General features: G+C 48.1%; 1 protein-coding gene and 1 non-coding gene across 4 annotated transcripts; both read right to left on the bottom strand.

The window, feature by feature from the left end:
• Positions 1-299: 299 nt before the first annotated feature.
• DKC1 (dyskerin pseudouridine synthase 1) lies at positions 300-11,954 on the bottom strand. Of its 3 annotated transcripts, none has more exons than XM_040974650.1 (15): positions 11,876-11,954; positions 11,128-11,195; positions 10,762-10,848; positions 8,965-9,056; positions 8,610-8,794; positions 8,153-8,217; positions 7,826-7,952; positions 7,499-7,629; positions 6,964-7,107; positions 2,574-2,694; positions 1,929-2,047; positions 1,444-1,547; positions 1,204-1,270; positions 915-1,043; positions 300-831 (listed from the first exon to the last, which is right to left on the bottom strand). In XM_040974650.1, exons 1-15 carry the CDS (start codon positions 11,889-11,891, stop codon positions 763-765), a joined length of 1,524 nt encoding a protein of 507 aa, XP_040830584.1. In that variant the 5' UTR covers positions 11,892-11,954; the 3' UTR covers positions 300-762. The 3 variants fall into 3 exon arrangements, with proteins under 3 accessions (XP_040830584.1, XP_040830586.1, XP_040830585.1); XM_040974652.1 differs by having other exon boundaries at positions 1,450-1,547; XM_040974651.1 differs by having other exon boundaries at positions 11,128-11,192.
• On the bottom strand, positions 7,244-7,376 carry LOC121152582. The gene has a single exon (XR_005883282.1). It is a non-coding gene; the product is annotated as a small nucleolar RNA SNORA36 family (small nucleolar RNA).
• Positions 11,955-13,281: the final 1,327 nt, after the last annotated feature.

Here is a 13,281-nt window from a genome sequence, read left to right as displayed (position 1 = left end):
GAGAACGGCTGACACTTTCTGCCACAGCTCAGGAACACGAGCTGGGATGTCAGGACCAGGGCGCACCAGGTAGCTGGTCAGCCCATGGTTGCGGCTCTGGCCATGCATCACCCACCCATTCTATCATCAGTGTTCCTCGGAGGCTTGAAAGTTCAGATACAGAATTGGGGTCCTAAACTAAGCATGAAGGAAAAGGACTGACTGCAGGCTCATAAAACTTGCCAGATTTTTAATCAAAATATTTTTTTTTTTTACTCTGCTAACTTCAAATCAATAATTAGAAAACCCAACAAAAATACTTAAAAACTTAATAAGTCAACTTTAATAAGTACAAATTACAACACTCTGCTTCTAGCAATGAGCTATTGCATTATTTAAGAGAATGAGGGTTAAAAGAGGGTACAGGGACGGTTCAGCCTGAGCCACAGCCCCAAGCACCAGATGGCTTTAGGCGAACACTGCTGTACACTCAAGCCGCCACCAGAACTGAACGCTGTCCTCCCAGGCTCCTTCAGTGTGGAGGAGAGGAGCGAGAAACTGCCAAGCGCCGTGCATACTTAGCTACTGGGCAGTAGTGGCTCTTAAGGTAAGGCCTCCCATGCACAACAGCCAGTGGCATCATCTGCCTCTTTCATCACCCACATCCTTAAAACAGGACAAGCAGGCTGCCATCGGCCAGGTCTCGGGTCACAGCTCCAGTGTGCCTCTGCGGCTCAGTGCCCAGCCTTTGCCCAGCTAACACAGTGATGCACACAGCCTTCGCTAGTCAGACAGCACCTCCACAGCTTTAGCCTTCTTCTTCTTCTTCTTCTTCTTGCTGCTGTCACTGTCCTGCAGGGAAAGACACAGTAAGTCGGGAACTGCAGTCAGCAGCAGTTCACAGCGCAGCCAGCCCGGAGCCTAAGCACACACACCCCTTCTGCAGGCTCTCCTCCACTTTCTGCAACAACTTTGGCCTTCTTCTTTTTCTTCTTCTCCTTTTTGACCAACTGAGGAGCTGCTGGAGGGCTGGCATCACTTTCACTGTCACTCTCACGTTTCCGCTGAAATAAAAACAATCAGTCAACAGTCAGATCTCAGGGAATGGTGGAAAGCAGACAGAGCACGCTGGGCTCCCACATAAGCTTTTTTGACTTCCGGGAAGGTGTGCCATCAGCAACACCAACATTTCTTACACCTTGTCTGCAAGGATACGCCACTCACCTTGGGGGCTTGCACTGCTTCAACCACATGTGGGCCCTTCACTTCGTCAGCAACCACTTCTTTCCCACTGCAAAATGAGAGGGAGCACTAAGTCACATGGGTTCCTCATAGCGGTCCTCAAGCCTGGTAAACAAACTGCAGCATCGGTTTCCTAACCCAACTCGTGCCCCGTGCTCCGTTCCGTGTCCTCCGTGGCCACGGTCGTGGCAGCACAGCCCGTCTGCCCAAACCCATCCTCACCTGTACTCCACGTAGTCCTGCTTCCAGGCGGGAGGGGTGCTGTCCGTGGGTTTGCCGTGCTTGTCCAGAAGGCCCTGCTTAATCATCAGCCTCTTCTGACTTGCCTGGTGGATGGCAGGGTGTCCACGTTAGATTACCCATGAGTGCACAAATGAAGCCTCAAGCAATTTCCCTCAGAACAGCACAAGGCTCATCCCTTCGCATCCTCAGCAAAGCCTCAGGGCCCCGGACTCTTCCTTCCCCTCTTGGTGTCATCAACACGTAACACACCCTGCACACTAGCTTGTGACAGGACTCCTTGCCCAGATCTCCAGATCAACTCAACCTCCTCCTTGTTGCCTTTCCAGACACTAGTACTTACCAGAGGATAGTGTCCCCACAACTCCGCATTCCCCAAGGTCAGAGATGAGGCCTGTCTCTGTTGTCAACAGTCCAGAACCCAAGGACAAGCAATGTGACAGGGCACACTGCACAGTCCTACTTACCTTTGGGCCCAAACCCCACTTGCGAGGGTAGGTGTCTCTCTCCATGATCACTCTCTTGATCTTTGCTACTATGCCATGGTCACACGTAGAGATCACTGCTGTGGTCATCAGTGCAATTGCTGCAGGAATTAGAAACAGAAAAGAATGATTAGAATTCTAGGACCTTGAAAGGAGTTTCCCTTTAACCAGGATGAGCATACAGAGAAAATCCTCCATCCATTCGGGGAAAGAAGCCTTTTATCGCACTAAGCTTAACAAGAAACAATCAAAGAACGTCAAGACACACGGGCAGGTTTGTGGCTCTACATACGTGCAGGGCTGCTTATGCCACACTGTGTTTCTGCTGCAAATCACAGCTGCTCAGATTTACTAAGCAGTCAGGGCTGATGGGTTCTTGGATGTTAACTAAGCTTGTATAAGGTAAACACTGCTACAAGTGACAAGTGAACAAACACTAAAGGCTCTTACCCTAAACAATTATTTCTCACTCAAGGTAAGTACCAAGCTAACCAGCCCCTTCATTGTGACCACTCCCACACAGCACCATCATTACCTCAACTTTGAGGGGCCAGGAAGTGGGGACCTATTCTCAGTGAACCTGCAGGCAATGTCATCAGAACTGATGAAGGTGGCATCCCTGCGTACCCATGCAGATGGCTTCCCCTTTGGTGGTAATGACAACGATCTCCTGATTGACTTCAATGCCATCTTCATAGCGAAGAACACCTGGAAGCATTATCTTGGCCCCGTAGCAGATGGCATTCACCTGCAAAGGAATGGTGCACATGTAACGGTCTCCATCACAGCCTTTGTAGAACCACCACCTACTATACCCAGCACCTCACATGCATGAGTCAAAAATCGGAAAGATCAATTTAGCAGCTACTTTTCCCATTTCTCTGATCCTTCAGCTATAAAAGATTGACTTTCTTCCTGATCTTCAATTACTTATGCAATTGGGACGTATAAGTTATCTTTATTATAAAATTAATTTTATATGTACACACACACACACACACACACACACACACAAATCAGCCTTCACTTTCCCTAACTGCTCTTCCTTATCACACACAAGTTTCGACATATAGAATTTATAGACTATATAGAGCAATGGGTACAAGTCCAGCTCTCCAGGTACAATGGGACTTAGGAATCTGCCTTGCTCCTCCATCTTCACTCACTAGCTCTCGCAAAAATATTTTACTCTCTCCTTGGAGAGTTGGCTTTTTACAACTGCCTAGCACTAACAAAAATTTCATTATCTACATTCTCTGATAATCTAATCGGAAATAAAAATGTACTAAAGCATGCAACACTGCTTGGAAAATAAGAAATTCATTCTTCTAAAATGCACCACAATTTGTGTTGTTAGCAGGACTACTTACAAGTAAGGCGAGTTAGCAGATGTATGAACAAAGGACTTGATAAGCTCAGTGGACTTCACACACTTACTTACACAGATTTTTCCCCAAACCTCTACAGGGTAAATAAGTTTGTTAAGGCTCTGAACCTCTCAAAACTCATCTTTTCCCCCATTAAACCAACTTCTAACAAGAATCTAAGTAAGTGAAGGTTTCTTAGGCACATAGAAGCCAACATCATGTTGAAAGCAACTTTTGCGCACCACTAACAGCTTTTGCTGAACAAAACATTTTAGTCATAGATGCTTCCATTGTGAAAGAAGAACCTAACATCCAACTTACAAAACTAGGAAAGAAACAGTAAGTTCACAAGGTCAGTGCTGCACTTCATTTGACTTTGCAAAAGAGAGACCAAGAATCAAGACGGGACAACAGGGTAAGGATACATTTAAACAGAGAATCATTAAGCAGGGGGCACATTCCAGGAAATAGGAAAGGACAGAATGACAGCAGAGCGGTACCTGGAGACTGACAGACACAGGAAAGCAGCAGACACGACAGTGTGGTGTTGTGACTGATGCTCCAGTGGCATTCAGTTAATGGCCTTCTGAACTCCACCAGCAGGCAGAACTCCACCAGCAACCAGGTGGGAAGGGACTTTCACTGGGAGCTTGGGAGGTGAACCCAGACAAAGAACTGTCTGCCCTGCTGGTCTGTTTGACCAGGAGCAGAGACAGAACGGCAGATCACAGACGGGCAGTACAGGAACAGGGTGGATTTCACAGCCCAGTCTGCCTCCTAGAGCCAAATCAGGCGCCATTTTGTGTAGGGAGACAAAGACTATGGACAGTACTCTATATGCACCGAGCTGGAGGGAACTCATTCCTGGCTCAGTGAACTGCAGCAATGTGGTGTCCTACAGGTTCCACCCAAGGCAGGTCCAGGTAGCCCTCAGACCTGATGGCCAGCAGGTCAAGAACTCTAGTAGTGACACAACACATGCCATTTTGCTTTTAAACTTTTTTTTTTAAAAGATTTATTTCTTTTTTTAATTGGAAAAACAGATATACAGAGAGGGGGAGAGAGAGGCTAAGATCTTCCGTCTGATGATTCACTCCCTAAGTGAGCCGCAACGGCTGGAGCTGAGCCAATCCAAAGCCAGGAGCCTCTTCTGGGTCTCCCATGCGGGTGCAGGGTCCCAAAGCCTTGGGCCGTCCTCCACTGTTTTCCCAGGCCACAAGCAGGGAGCTGGATGGGAAGTGGAGCTGCCGGATTAGAACTGGCGCCCATATGGGATCCTGGGCATGCAAGGCGAGGGCTTCAGCCACTACACTATTGCGCCGGGCCCAACAGGTGCCATTTGCACACTGTGGCAAAAGCAATAAGACTGCAGGGACAACAGTGAGTATGTGCTGAGCTGTGAACAAACTTACTTCCACTTCAGTGCATTGAACTATAGTCCCACAGGGAAAATAATAGTGACTCCGACATCGCTATGGGTCAAAACAGTGTTGTGTGGCCCCCAGACCTAACGGCCAACCAGGTTGCTGCAAGATCAGCAACAGCAGCAACCTAGCTACTCAAGACATCTGGTGTCTCCCTAATCCTGGGGCCTGCTCAAACCAGAAGTGGGAGAAAGATTTTATAGACAAGAGTGCAGAGTCAGCACGGGATTACAGGAGGTGGAGAGTGGTGAGTCAGGAGCTGGGCCTATGGAGACCATGGTGGAAATCTAACATAAGAACTCAGACCTGGGGGCCCGGCGCGGTGGCACAAGTGGTTAAGGTCCTCGCCTAGCACGCCCGGGATCCCATATGGGCGCCGGTTCTAATCCCGGCAGCCCCGCTTCCCTTCCAGCTCCCTGCCTGTGGCCCGGGAAAGCAGTTGAGGACGGCCCAAGGCTTTGGGACCCTGCACCTGCGTGGGAGACCCGGAAGAGGCTCCTGGCTTCGGATCGGCATAGTATCGGCCCGTTGCGCTCACTTGGGGAGTGAATCATCGGATGGAAGATCTTCCTCTCTGTCTCTCCTCTCTGTATATCCGCCTTTCCAATGAGAAAATAATAAAAAAATAAATCTTTAAAAAAAAAAAAAAAAGAACTCAGACCTGGAAGAATACAGTGGAGCAAATTAAAAATACAGTGCAGAGTCTCCAAAATAGAATAAAGGAAGCAGAAGAAAGAATCTCAGAATCAGAAGATATTTCCTGTCACCAGGGGAAAACAAACAAATAGCTGGAAGCAGAGCTGGGTCAAGCTAAAAAAAAAAAAATTCAAGAAATGAAAGACACTATTAAGAGGCCAAATATAAGAGTTATGGGAGCCACAAAAGGTAAAAAAAGAGAAGCTGGGTTTAAAAATGTATTTAATAAAATAATAAGGGAAATTTTCCCTAACCTAGAGAAAGAATTGGGAAACAACATCCAGAAGGGGCACAGAACTCCCAACAGGCTTGACCAAAAGCGATCTTCACCATGACACATGATCATCAAGCTCTCTTCAAACATAAGGAAAACATCTTTAAATGTGCAGTTCAAAAAAAAAAAATCAACTGACATATAAAGGAATGGCAATTAAACTCACAGGAGACCTCTCACAGGAAACTCTACAAGCAAGAAGAGGATGGAGTGAGTGACATAATCCAGATTTTAAAAGAAAAAAATTGTCAGCCTAGGATAACATCCAGCAAAGCTTTCCTTTGTCTTTGAAAATGAAATAAAATTCTTCCACAGTAAAGAAAAGTTTAAACAATATGCCTCTTCCAAACCTGCCCTATAAATATATGATACTTCAAGATGTTCTCTTGACAGAAGAGGAATAGCACCAAACAAAACCAAAGGCAAATGTGAAGAACATCCCAGTAAAATAACAGCAGAAGACTAAATCAATGAACATTCCATTGCTAAAATGACAGGACCAAATTGTCACCCATTCGTATTAACCCTGAGTATAAACGGCTTAAAACATCAATCAAATGTCATAGATAAGCAGACCGGATTAAAAAATAAAACTCATCTATTATTCCCTAAAGGAGACATATCTCTCCAACAAAGATCAGCAGAAACTATATCTCATGGATTTTTATCTCTTCAAAACACTTTCTCATTAAATTCTTCACTGACCCTTACAGCAGCATCATTTTCTTCAAGAAGATTCTTGATTTTCTTTTTGATTTATTCAGTGACACATTATTCATTCAGTTGCATGTTATTTACCTTCATGGTGTTGTAAATTTCTATTTTTCTTCCTGTTGTTGATTTTGTATTGTGGCTTTTCATTTAAGGGGATGTATAGTAACTGTGTGATGGAGACTATCATATCCAGATGTGAGGATACAATGCAGTATGCATCTCTACTTCCAGACAAAGATGGACTCCCAATGAAACTGTTTACTATAACTTGACAATAGGATGCTGGACTCTGCCATTGTCCATGCCCGCAATGATGGACATATGACTGTGTATTTAGAATTATATTATAGTAATAACACAGGGGAACTCGGGAATGGGGGTGGGGGAAGGGGACTTGGAAGACAGGTAAGGGAAATCCTAGGGCCTATAGAACTATATCATAAAATGAAAATAATTTTTAAAAAGAAGAAAAAAAAATAAAAGACAGACCCCATGGTACCTTTGGTTTTCATGCAAAGGTGGATTCTCACCCCAGGACTTACCGCACTGTCTTTCATAACAAGCCGTTTGTGAGATGTCAACAGCTTTTCCAAAGGGTACACAACTCGCCGCAGGTAGCTCTCATCCTTATGGTTGTCATACAACCACTGAGCATCAAGTACGTCATGCATTGTCACCATGTGGTCCTGAAATCAGGCACACAAGAAAATAGCTCTGTATTTTTGGACCTGACAGTTCCAGCACCACAAACTGCATCTTCTCCGGGAGCCCACGCTCATAAACAAGCCGGAGCGTGTTTACAGATTAGTTCTATGAAGGCAGTGCTGTAGGCTGGGGAGACAAATGAATAGAATGACATTCTCTGTCCACTTGTGTCTCCTAGCCCCTTTCAATGTTCCAAAGTTTAATTAACAGTTCAGGGAAGCTGCCCTGAACCGAACTCAACACTTTGGAAATTGCCTTCGAGACGTAAAGCAGGACGAGCTCCAGCAAGGGCTGGGAAATACAAAGCAGCAGCTGTATTTTCCCCACTGTATTCTTCCAGCTCTAAGGCCTCTAGCCACGCCGCTGACATACCTTCTCACTCATGACTCCAGAACGAACTCTTCGAAGTTCTTGCATCTGACCACCAACTCCCAATAACAAACCAAGGTGCACACACAGTGTCCGAATGTAGGTGCCAGCCTCACAGCTCACCCAAAAGATGCCTAAGATACAAATACAACACAGAGTACACACACCGCTGGTTGAGAAAGCTGGAGTTGGTGTCCTTCCGAGTCATCAAGACCACAGATGACAGACACAGGTCATGGCCACGCCATACAGTAGTCTCAAAGGAAGCACAAAGTGGATCCTGTAGAACGAGGCCAGTGATAATCCAGTTCCTCAGACTTAGCTACCCACCTAATCTCCTTTCGGGGTCATATTCGATCATTTTGCTCTCGTAGATGGTCCGCACTCGGAGCTGCCTCTTCACCGCAGCGATAAGTGGGGGTCGCTGGAAGAGGGCACCTGTCAGAGTCTCCAGGGCCTAAGGGCAGGAAGCAAAGCAAGCATTCGCTGACACGGCCTCTTGAATAGGCAGGGCATACACAAAAGGCTCCTTCCAAATGAACAACTGAAACGCCATTTCTTCCCATTTCTGTCATCAAACTATTCTGGGATGGCTCAGGGCAGACATGAGGCTGGCCAAGAAAGGTGACCGACCTGTCTCCAAAGTGACAGACTTACCCTGGAGAGCTGGGTCCCCCCTTCAATGGCATTGTGCAGCCGAACAATTCCCACATACTCTTTGCCTGAAAAATGACAAAAGAGTAGTCAGGCACGGCCACTGAGTTTTCTGGATTTTCTATATGCCATATTAAGAGGCAGGAAAAGCAAGCGTTTTGAAAGGAAAGGACAGGAATGGAATGAGGATGTGGGGGCTCAACACTCAACTTCTTGATGCAGATTTTACAGATGCACAAAGTCAAAGCACAGGGTTAGAGCTGGACTCAAGACAGAACCTGCCTCAGGGGCAGGAGTATCTTTAACCTCAACTCCATGTGCAGCCCCACCGGGATGTGGCAGAGGACAGATGGTATGTGGAAGCAAAAAGAATATCCTTGTTTCAGCAGGCCGCCCCAGCACAAGGAAGTTTCCAAGAGGCAAAACACAGAGGGAAGCCTTCACTCCACCTCGTACACACCTGCACTCTGCTGTGACTTCACCAAACGAGTGGCTCGTTCTATGCACACGATTAAACAGCCAGTCACTTTGGGGTCCAGAGTACCGCTGTGCCCTGTCTTCTCCACCCGAAGTATTCGTCGGATCCAGGCTACCACCTCATGGGAAGACGGGTTAGAGGGCTTGTCAAGATTAATGAAGCCTGTCCTAGAATGGAAAGAAAAGCAGTGTACCATTTGCTACTGTGCTCTGAAACAAACCCAAAGAGTTGATTCACTGTGGGTACAGCTTACACAGTCAGGATAAAGCCACCATAGGGCTGTACCTCCTTGACTAACTGATGGGAAGGTTTGAAGTGCTTGCCCCCGTACACTCACCTGATGTAGTCCCCAATTTCCCTCTTCAGAGGGTTGGAGCCACTAGGAAGAGGTGTATAATGTGTCGTCCTGACATTAAGCTTATCAAAATTCTAGAAGACAACAATGGAAAACAAAACAGTTACTCATAAAGGTTTTACACAGGTGAGACCCAGAGCCGCCATCACCACCTTTTACAGTCGTGATTTTGCAATTTTACTCCTATCATCTCTGGTATCTGCCCTGACAGACTGCCTGGCTCCATATACACCACCAAAAGCGAATGCAGGCATGTTAAACCCACTGCTCTCCAGACTGGGATTCACCGAGGAGGGCTACACGTAAGGCACACTGCCAGGACAAGACAGCAAGCAACATCTGTCAACATGGCCAGATTGCTCCTGCTGCAAACGCCTCTCAGAGGCTTAACTGCCACACTGCAGGCCCCCGGCTGCGGACTAGCTTGCCTCATGAGTGCAGGTGCATGGAGGTACTCAAGAGAAAAAATCTGCCTCACCTGTCTTCCACATCCCTAGATTTGAAGTTCTGTGACAAAAAGGCCCTTGGCTGCCCTGCTTAGCAGCAGATCCCTAGGGTCTGCGATGGAAAAGTGAGTGCTATGTAGAGGACAGCGCACCTGGCTAAGCAGAAACCCAGGTGTGTTAAAAGACACAGCCAAGCTCACTCTTTAGCATCCTCTTCCAATGCTTTACGAGAACTCGCTGACCAAGGAAAAGCTCTCCCTGCTGGTAGCCATTCCATCATTCAAAAAAAACGAGACCACTGCACTTCAACACATCACTTAGCTACCCTATTCAAAGCCCCGAGCAACAGCAAAACCGTCTATTAAAAAACAAATTTACTGATTTCAAAGACACACAGAAGAGAAAAACAGAAATCTCTTTTCTGGTTCACTGCCCAGATTTGCACAATGCTGCAGGCGGGGCCAGAGCGAAGCCAGGAGCTCCGTGAGAGCTGAGCGGGAGTCCACTGTCTGAGCCACTACCTGCTGCTTCCAACAGGAATCGCCAGTGAAGGCTGCCATCGGCTCCAAGCACTTGCACACGGGATTGGGGAGAAGCAAGTAGCATCTTCACCAGGACACCAAATGCCCACTAAAAGACACGCTATACCACAAACTCCACTGAAACAGACTCCACGGATTGCCTCTAGGAAAAGTACATTTTCCCAAGATCAGAAAATAGTCCAAAAATATCTGGCGGTGGGCATTTGGCAAAGTAGTTGAGATGTCACTTGGCACACTCGCATATCATTGTTGCAATGCTCGGTGTGCATCTGAGCTAGTCTCTTCGGGAACCTGGAGTGGAAGGCAAAGATGGCCTAAGCACCCAGGTCCCTGCCACACCTGGAAGACCCAGACTGTGGTCCTGGCTCCTGGCTCTGGCCTGCTCCAGCCCCAGCTGCTGTGGAGGGTTGATTCATTCTGTCTCTCTTAAAAAGAAAAAAAAAAAAAATAGATACAAACGCGAAAGGGAGAAGGTAGCGAGTGGTCCAAAGTGACACACACACACACTTACACTGACTTGCATGCTGTGGCTTCAAGATGTAGCCACAAACAGGCTGGCTTATCATATGATCGAGCACCGCACCTGTTCACAAACTTTGATAGCAACTGCACATTGCCATAACATAATTCTAAGTCATATTGCAATACGAAAAGTCAACAGCCTTGTGATGCAGCCGAGGTATTTTAGGGAACAGTGTTTTACACTTTAGCATTTCCTAATATCAAGGATGGTAGCAGGAAACATTTCTTTGAAATCCTGTAAAAGCCAGGAATTCACCTGACGCACATACCTTTAGCAACAGGGGCCACTGAGATGTATCTAACTGTGCCACTTTCGATTCGGGTTTGATAAGGAATTCTTCAGCGTGTTGTATTTCCTGCAGTAATCCAGAAATGTAACCTATTAGATTCTCCAGCTCCTTTTTGAGAAATCTCTTACTAGTACACGTACAGCAAACGAGGCATTCTACGCCTGTTCCAACGGAAACATGGAGAAGAAATACACCGGGCAGCTTAGATACGCCAGCAAAATGCTACACAATGACTACCCAGCAACAGTCCACTGACCGGAAATCTCGGAAAATTGTCTTTATTATTTAAGTAAGCTTTCTTTTCGGTCAAAGGAAAGGAAAACGCCTCTACAAACCGCTACTCACAGCTATATCATCTTCTGGTAATGATTTCCGGTCTTTTTTCTTCTTATGCTTCTTTGGAAGAACAACTACTGAAGAAACCGGGACGTGTTTTTATTAGACAAGCAAAAGTATGTGAAGCACAGTTGAAATCAAAGACTCAAAGGCGGCCGGGCAGGCAATGAGCTTTACGTCTACAGTGATAGCAGGGAAAAGCGCAGACACCAGCCGCAACCGAGCGCCAGCAGCCGCACGTGTTCCCGTCCCTTCGGGCTCACCACGTGGCTGTGGCGCCGTTTAAGCACTCCGCAGAAACCTTCACCTGTGGGTCGCAAAGTTGCACGGCGGCTACAGCGCTGCCCACGCGGCCTTGGGGCCCTGCTGTGGGGTCCCCGTGGCCCTTCGGATCGAGCACCCTTGGCCCCCCTTGTCTCCAGGAACTGCCGGCAGCTGTTTCTGGGCTGATGGTGGCACAGGTACTGCCAAGTCGGCCTGCCAGTTCTGCCAACAACCTTCCTACAGCGACCCGGGCCTCCAGGAGACCGTTGGCCGGAGACCGAGGCCCCGAAAAGCCAAGGAAGCATGGGGGCCTCTCGTTCTCGCCGACGGGACCAGACCGAGTGCAACGATCCGCTCGAGTCCCGGCTGCCGAGCCACAGGCGGGAACAGGCAGTGATCACGGGCCCCGATGTCACAGCCTCACCTCGACTCGGCGCACATCTGGGGGCCAGCCCTGCCCGGCTCGCACAGTCCGCTCGCGCACACCCCTTACCTTCCGCGTCCGCCATGTTCCCGTACACCGCGTGCGTGCTGCTCCGGCCGCCGCCAAAGCGCCACCGCAGACTCCCACCGCCCAGGTCCCGTCAGGCCGTGCCGCTAGGGCCCGCCCACCCGCGCACCGCCCCGTGCGCATGCGCCGCGCCGCCGGCGAGAACAGGCGGGGGCGCTCCTAGAGGGCGGGGCTCGAGGCGCGCGCGGGCCGTCGCTACAATCTCATTGGTTAACTTGCCATGGGGCTGGCTCGGCCGCGCATGCGCCTCGGGCCTGCCGTAGCCCTCGGCGTCCGGCGTTGGAGGCGCCGCGCAGTCCACCGCGGCACTGGGGAGCTGTGGGCGTGGCCGGGCCGTGGCTCCGTTCCTCCTGGTTCGGCTCCGGCGTCTGCCTCCCTCCGTTTCGCGGAACGCTCTGTAATTGGTAGTTCCTGGCTTTCGCGCGACTACGCCTTCAAGTTGGTGTCGACCCGGTCCCAGTTGTAAGATGACCACGTTAAGGCCCGACAGGTTGAAGGTCTTTGGTGTTTCTGATTCACAGTGGCACGCAGTGAGCCACAGGCAGGCTTTGGAAGAAAGATGAGACGACAGTCAAATTTATTTTTACCGAATATTATTTAATCCACTGATTCCACACCACTTTTGTGCGAAAGCACTCACATTTGTTATCATTTTATCAATTGATTGTATTTGTTGTATTTTTTAAAAAGATTTATTTATTTTTATTACTAACTCAGATATACACAGAGCAGGAAACACAGAGAGGAAGATCTTGCATCTAATGATTCACTCCCCAAGCGACTGCAACAGCCGGTGCTGTGCCAATCCGAAGCCAGGATCCAGGAACTTCTTCCAGGTCTCCCACACAGGTGCAGGGTCCCAAGGCTTTGGGCCGTCCTCCACTGCTTTCCCAGGCCACAGGCAGGGAGCTGGGTGGGAAGTGGGGCTGCCGGGATTGGAACTGGTGCCCATGTGGGATGCTGGAGCTTGGAGGTGGAGGATTGGCCAGTTGAGCTGGATGGAAAGTGGAGCTGCCGGGATTAGAACCAGTGCCCATATGGGATCCCGGTGCGTTCAAGGTGAGGACATTAGCCGCTAGGCCATGGCGCAGGGCCCTATTTGTTGTATTTTATCAGTTGGTGGTAGACTTAACAAAAACGGATAACTATCGGTTTTGTCCCTCAACAGTAGACATATCAAACATTTTCGGGTTTGTTTTATTATGCTTCAGAAAACTTTTTTTTCTCAACTTATTTCAATGAAAGTAACAAGATTATTCATTGTAATCATATTTAGATCAACCAACCAATCTATTTTGCTCTGTTTAGATGGTCTAAATAGACCCCCCACTACCAACCAATCCATGAGCACTTAACTACCACCCCGTTATTTTACAAAGCTACATTGG

The sequence above is a fragment of the Ochotona curzoniae genome, unplaced genomic scaffold, assembly GCF_017591425.1.
Source record: "Ochotona curzoniae isolate NIBS_2020 unplaced genomic scaffold, NIBS_Ocur_1.0 contig_2469, whole genome shotgun sequence".
Taxonomy (NCBI): Eukaryota; Metazoa; Chordata; class Mammalia; order Lagomorpha; family Ochotonidae; genus Ochotona; species Ochotona curzoniae.
This window is presented reverse-complemented; position numbering and strand designations above follow the sequence as displayed.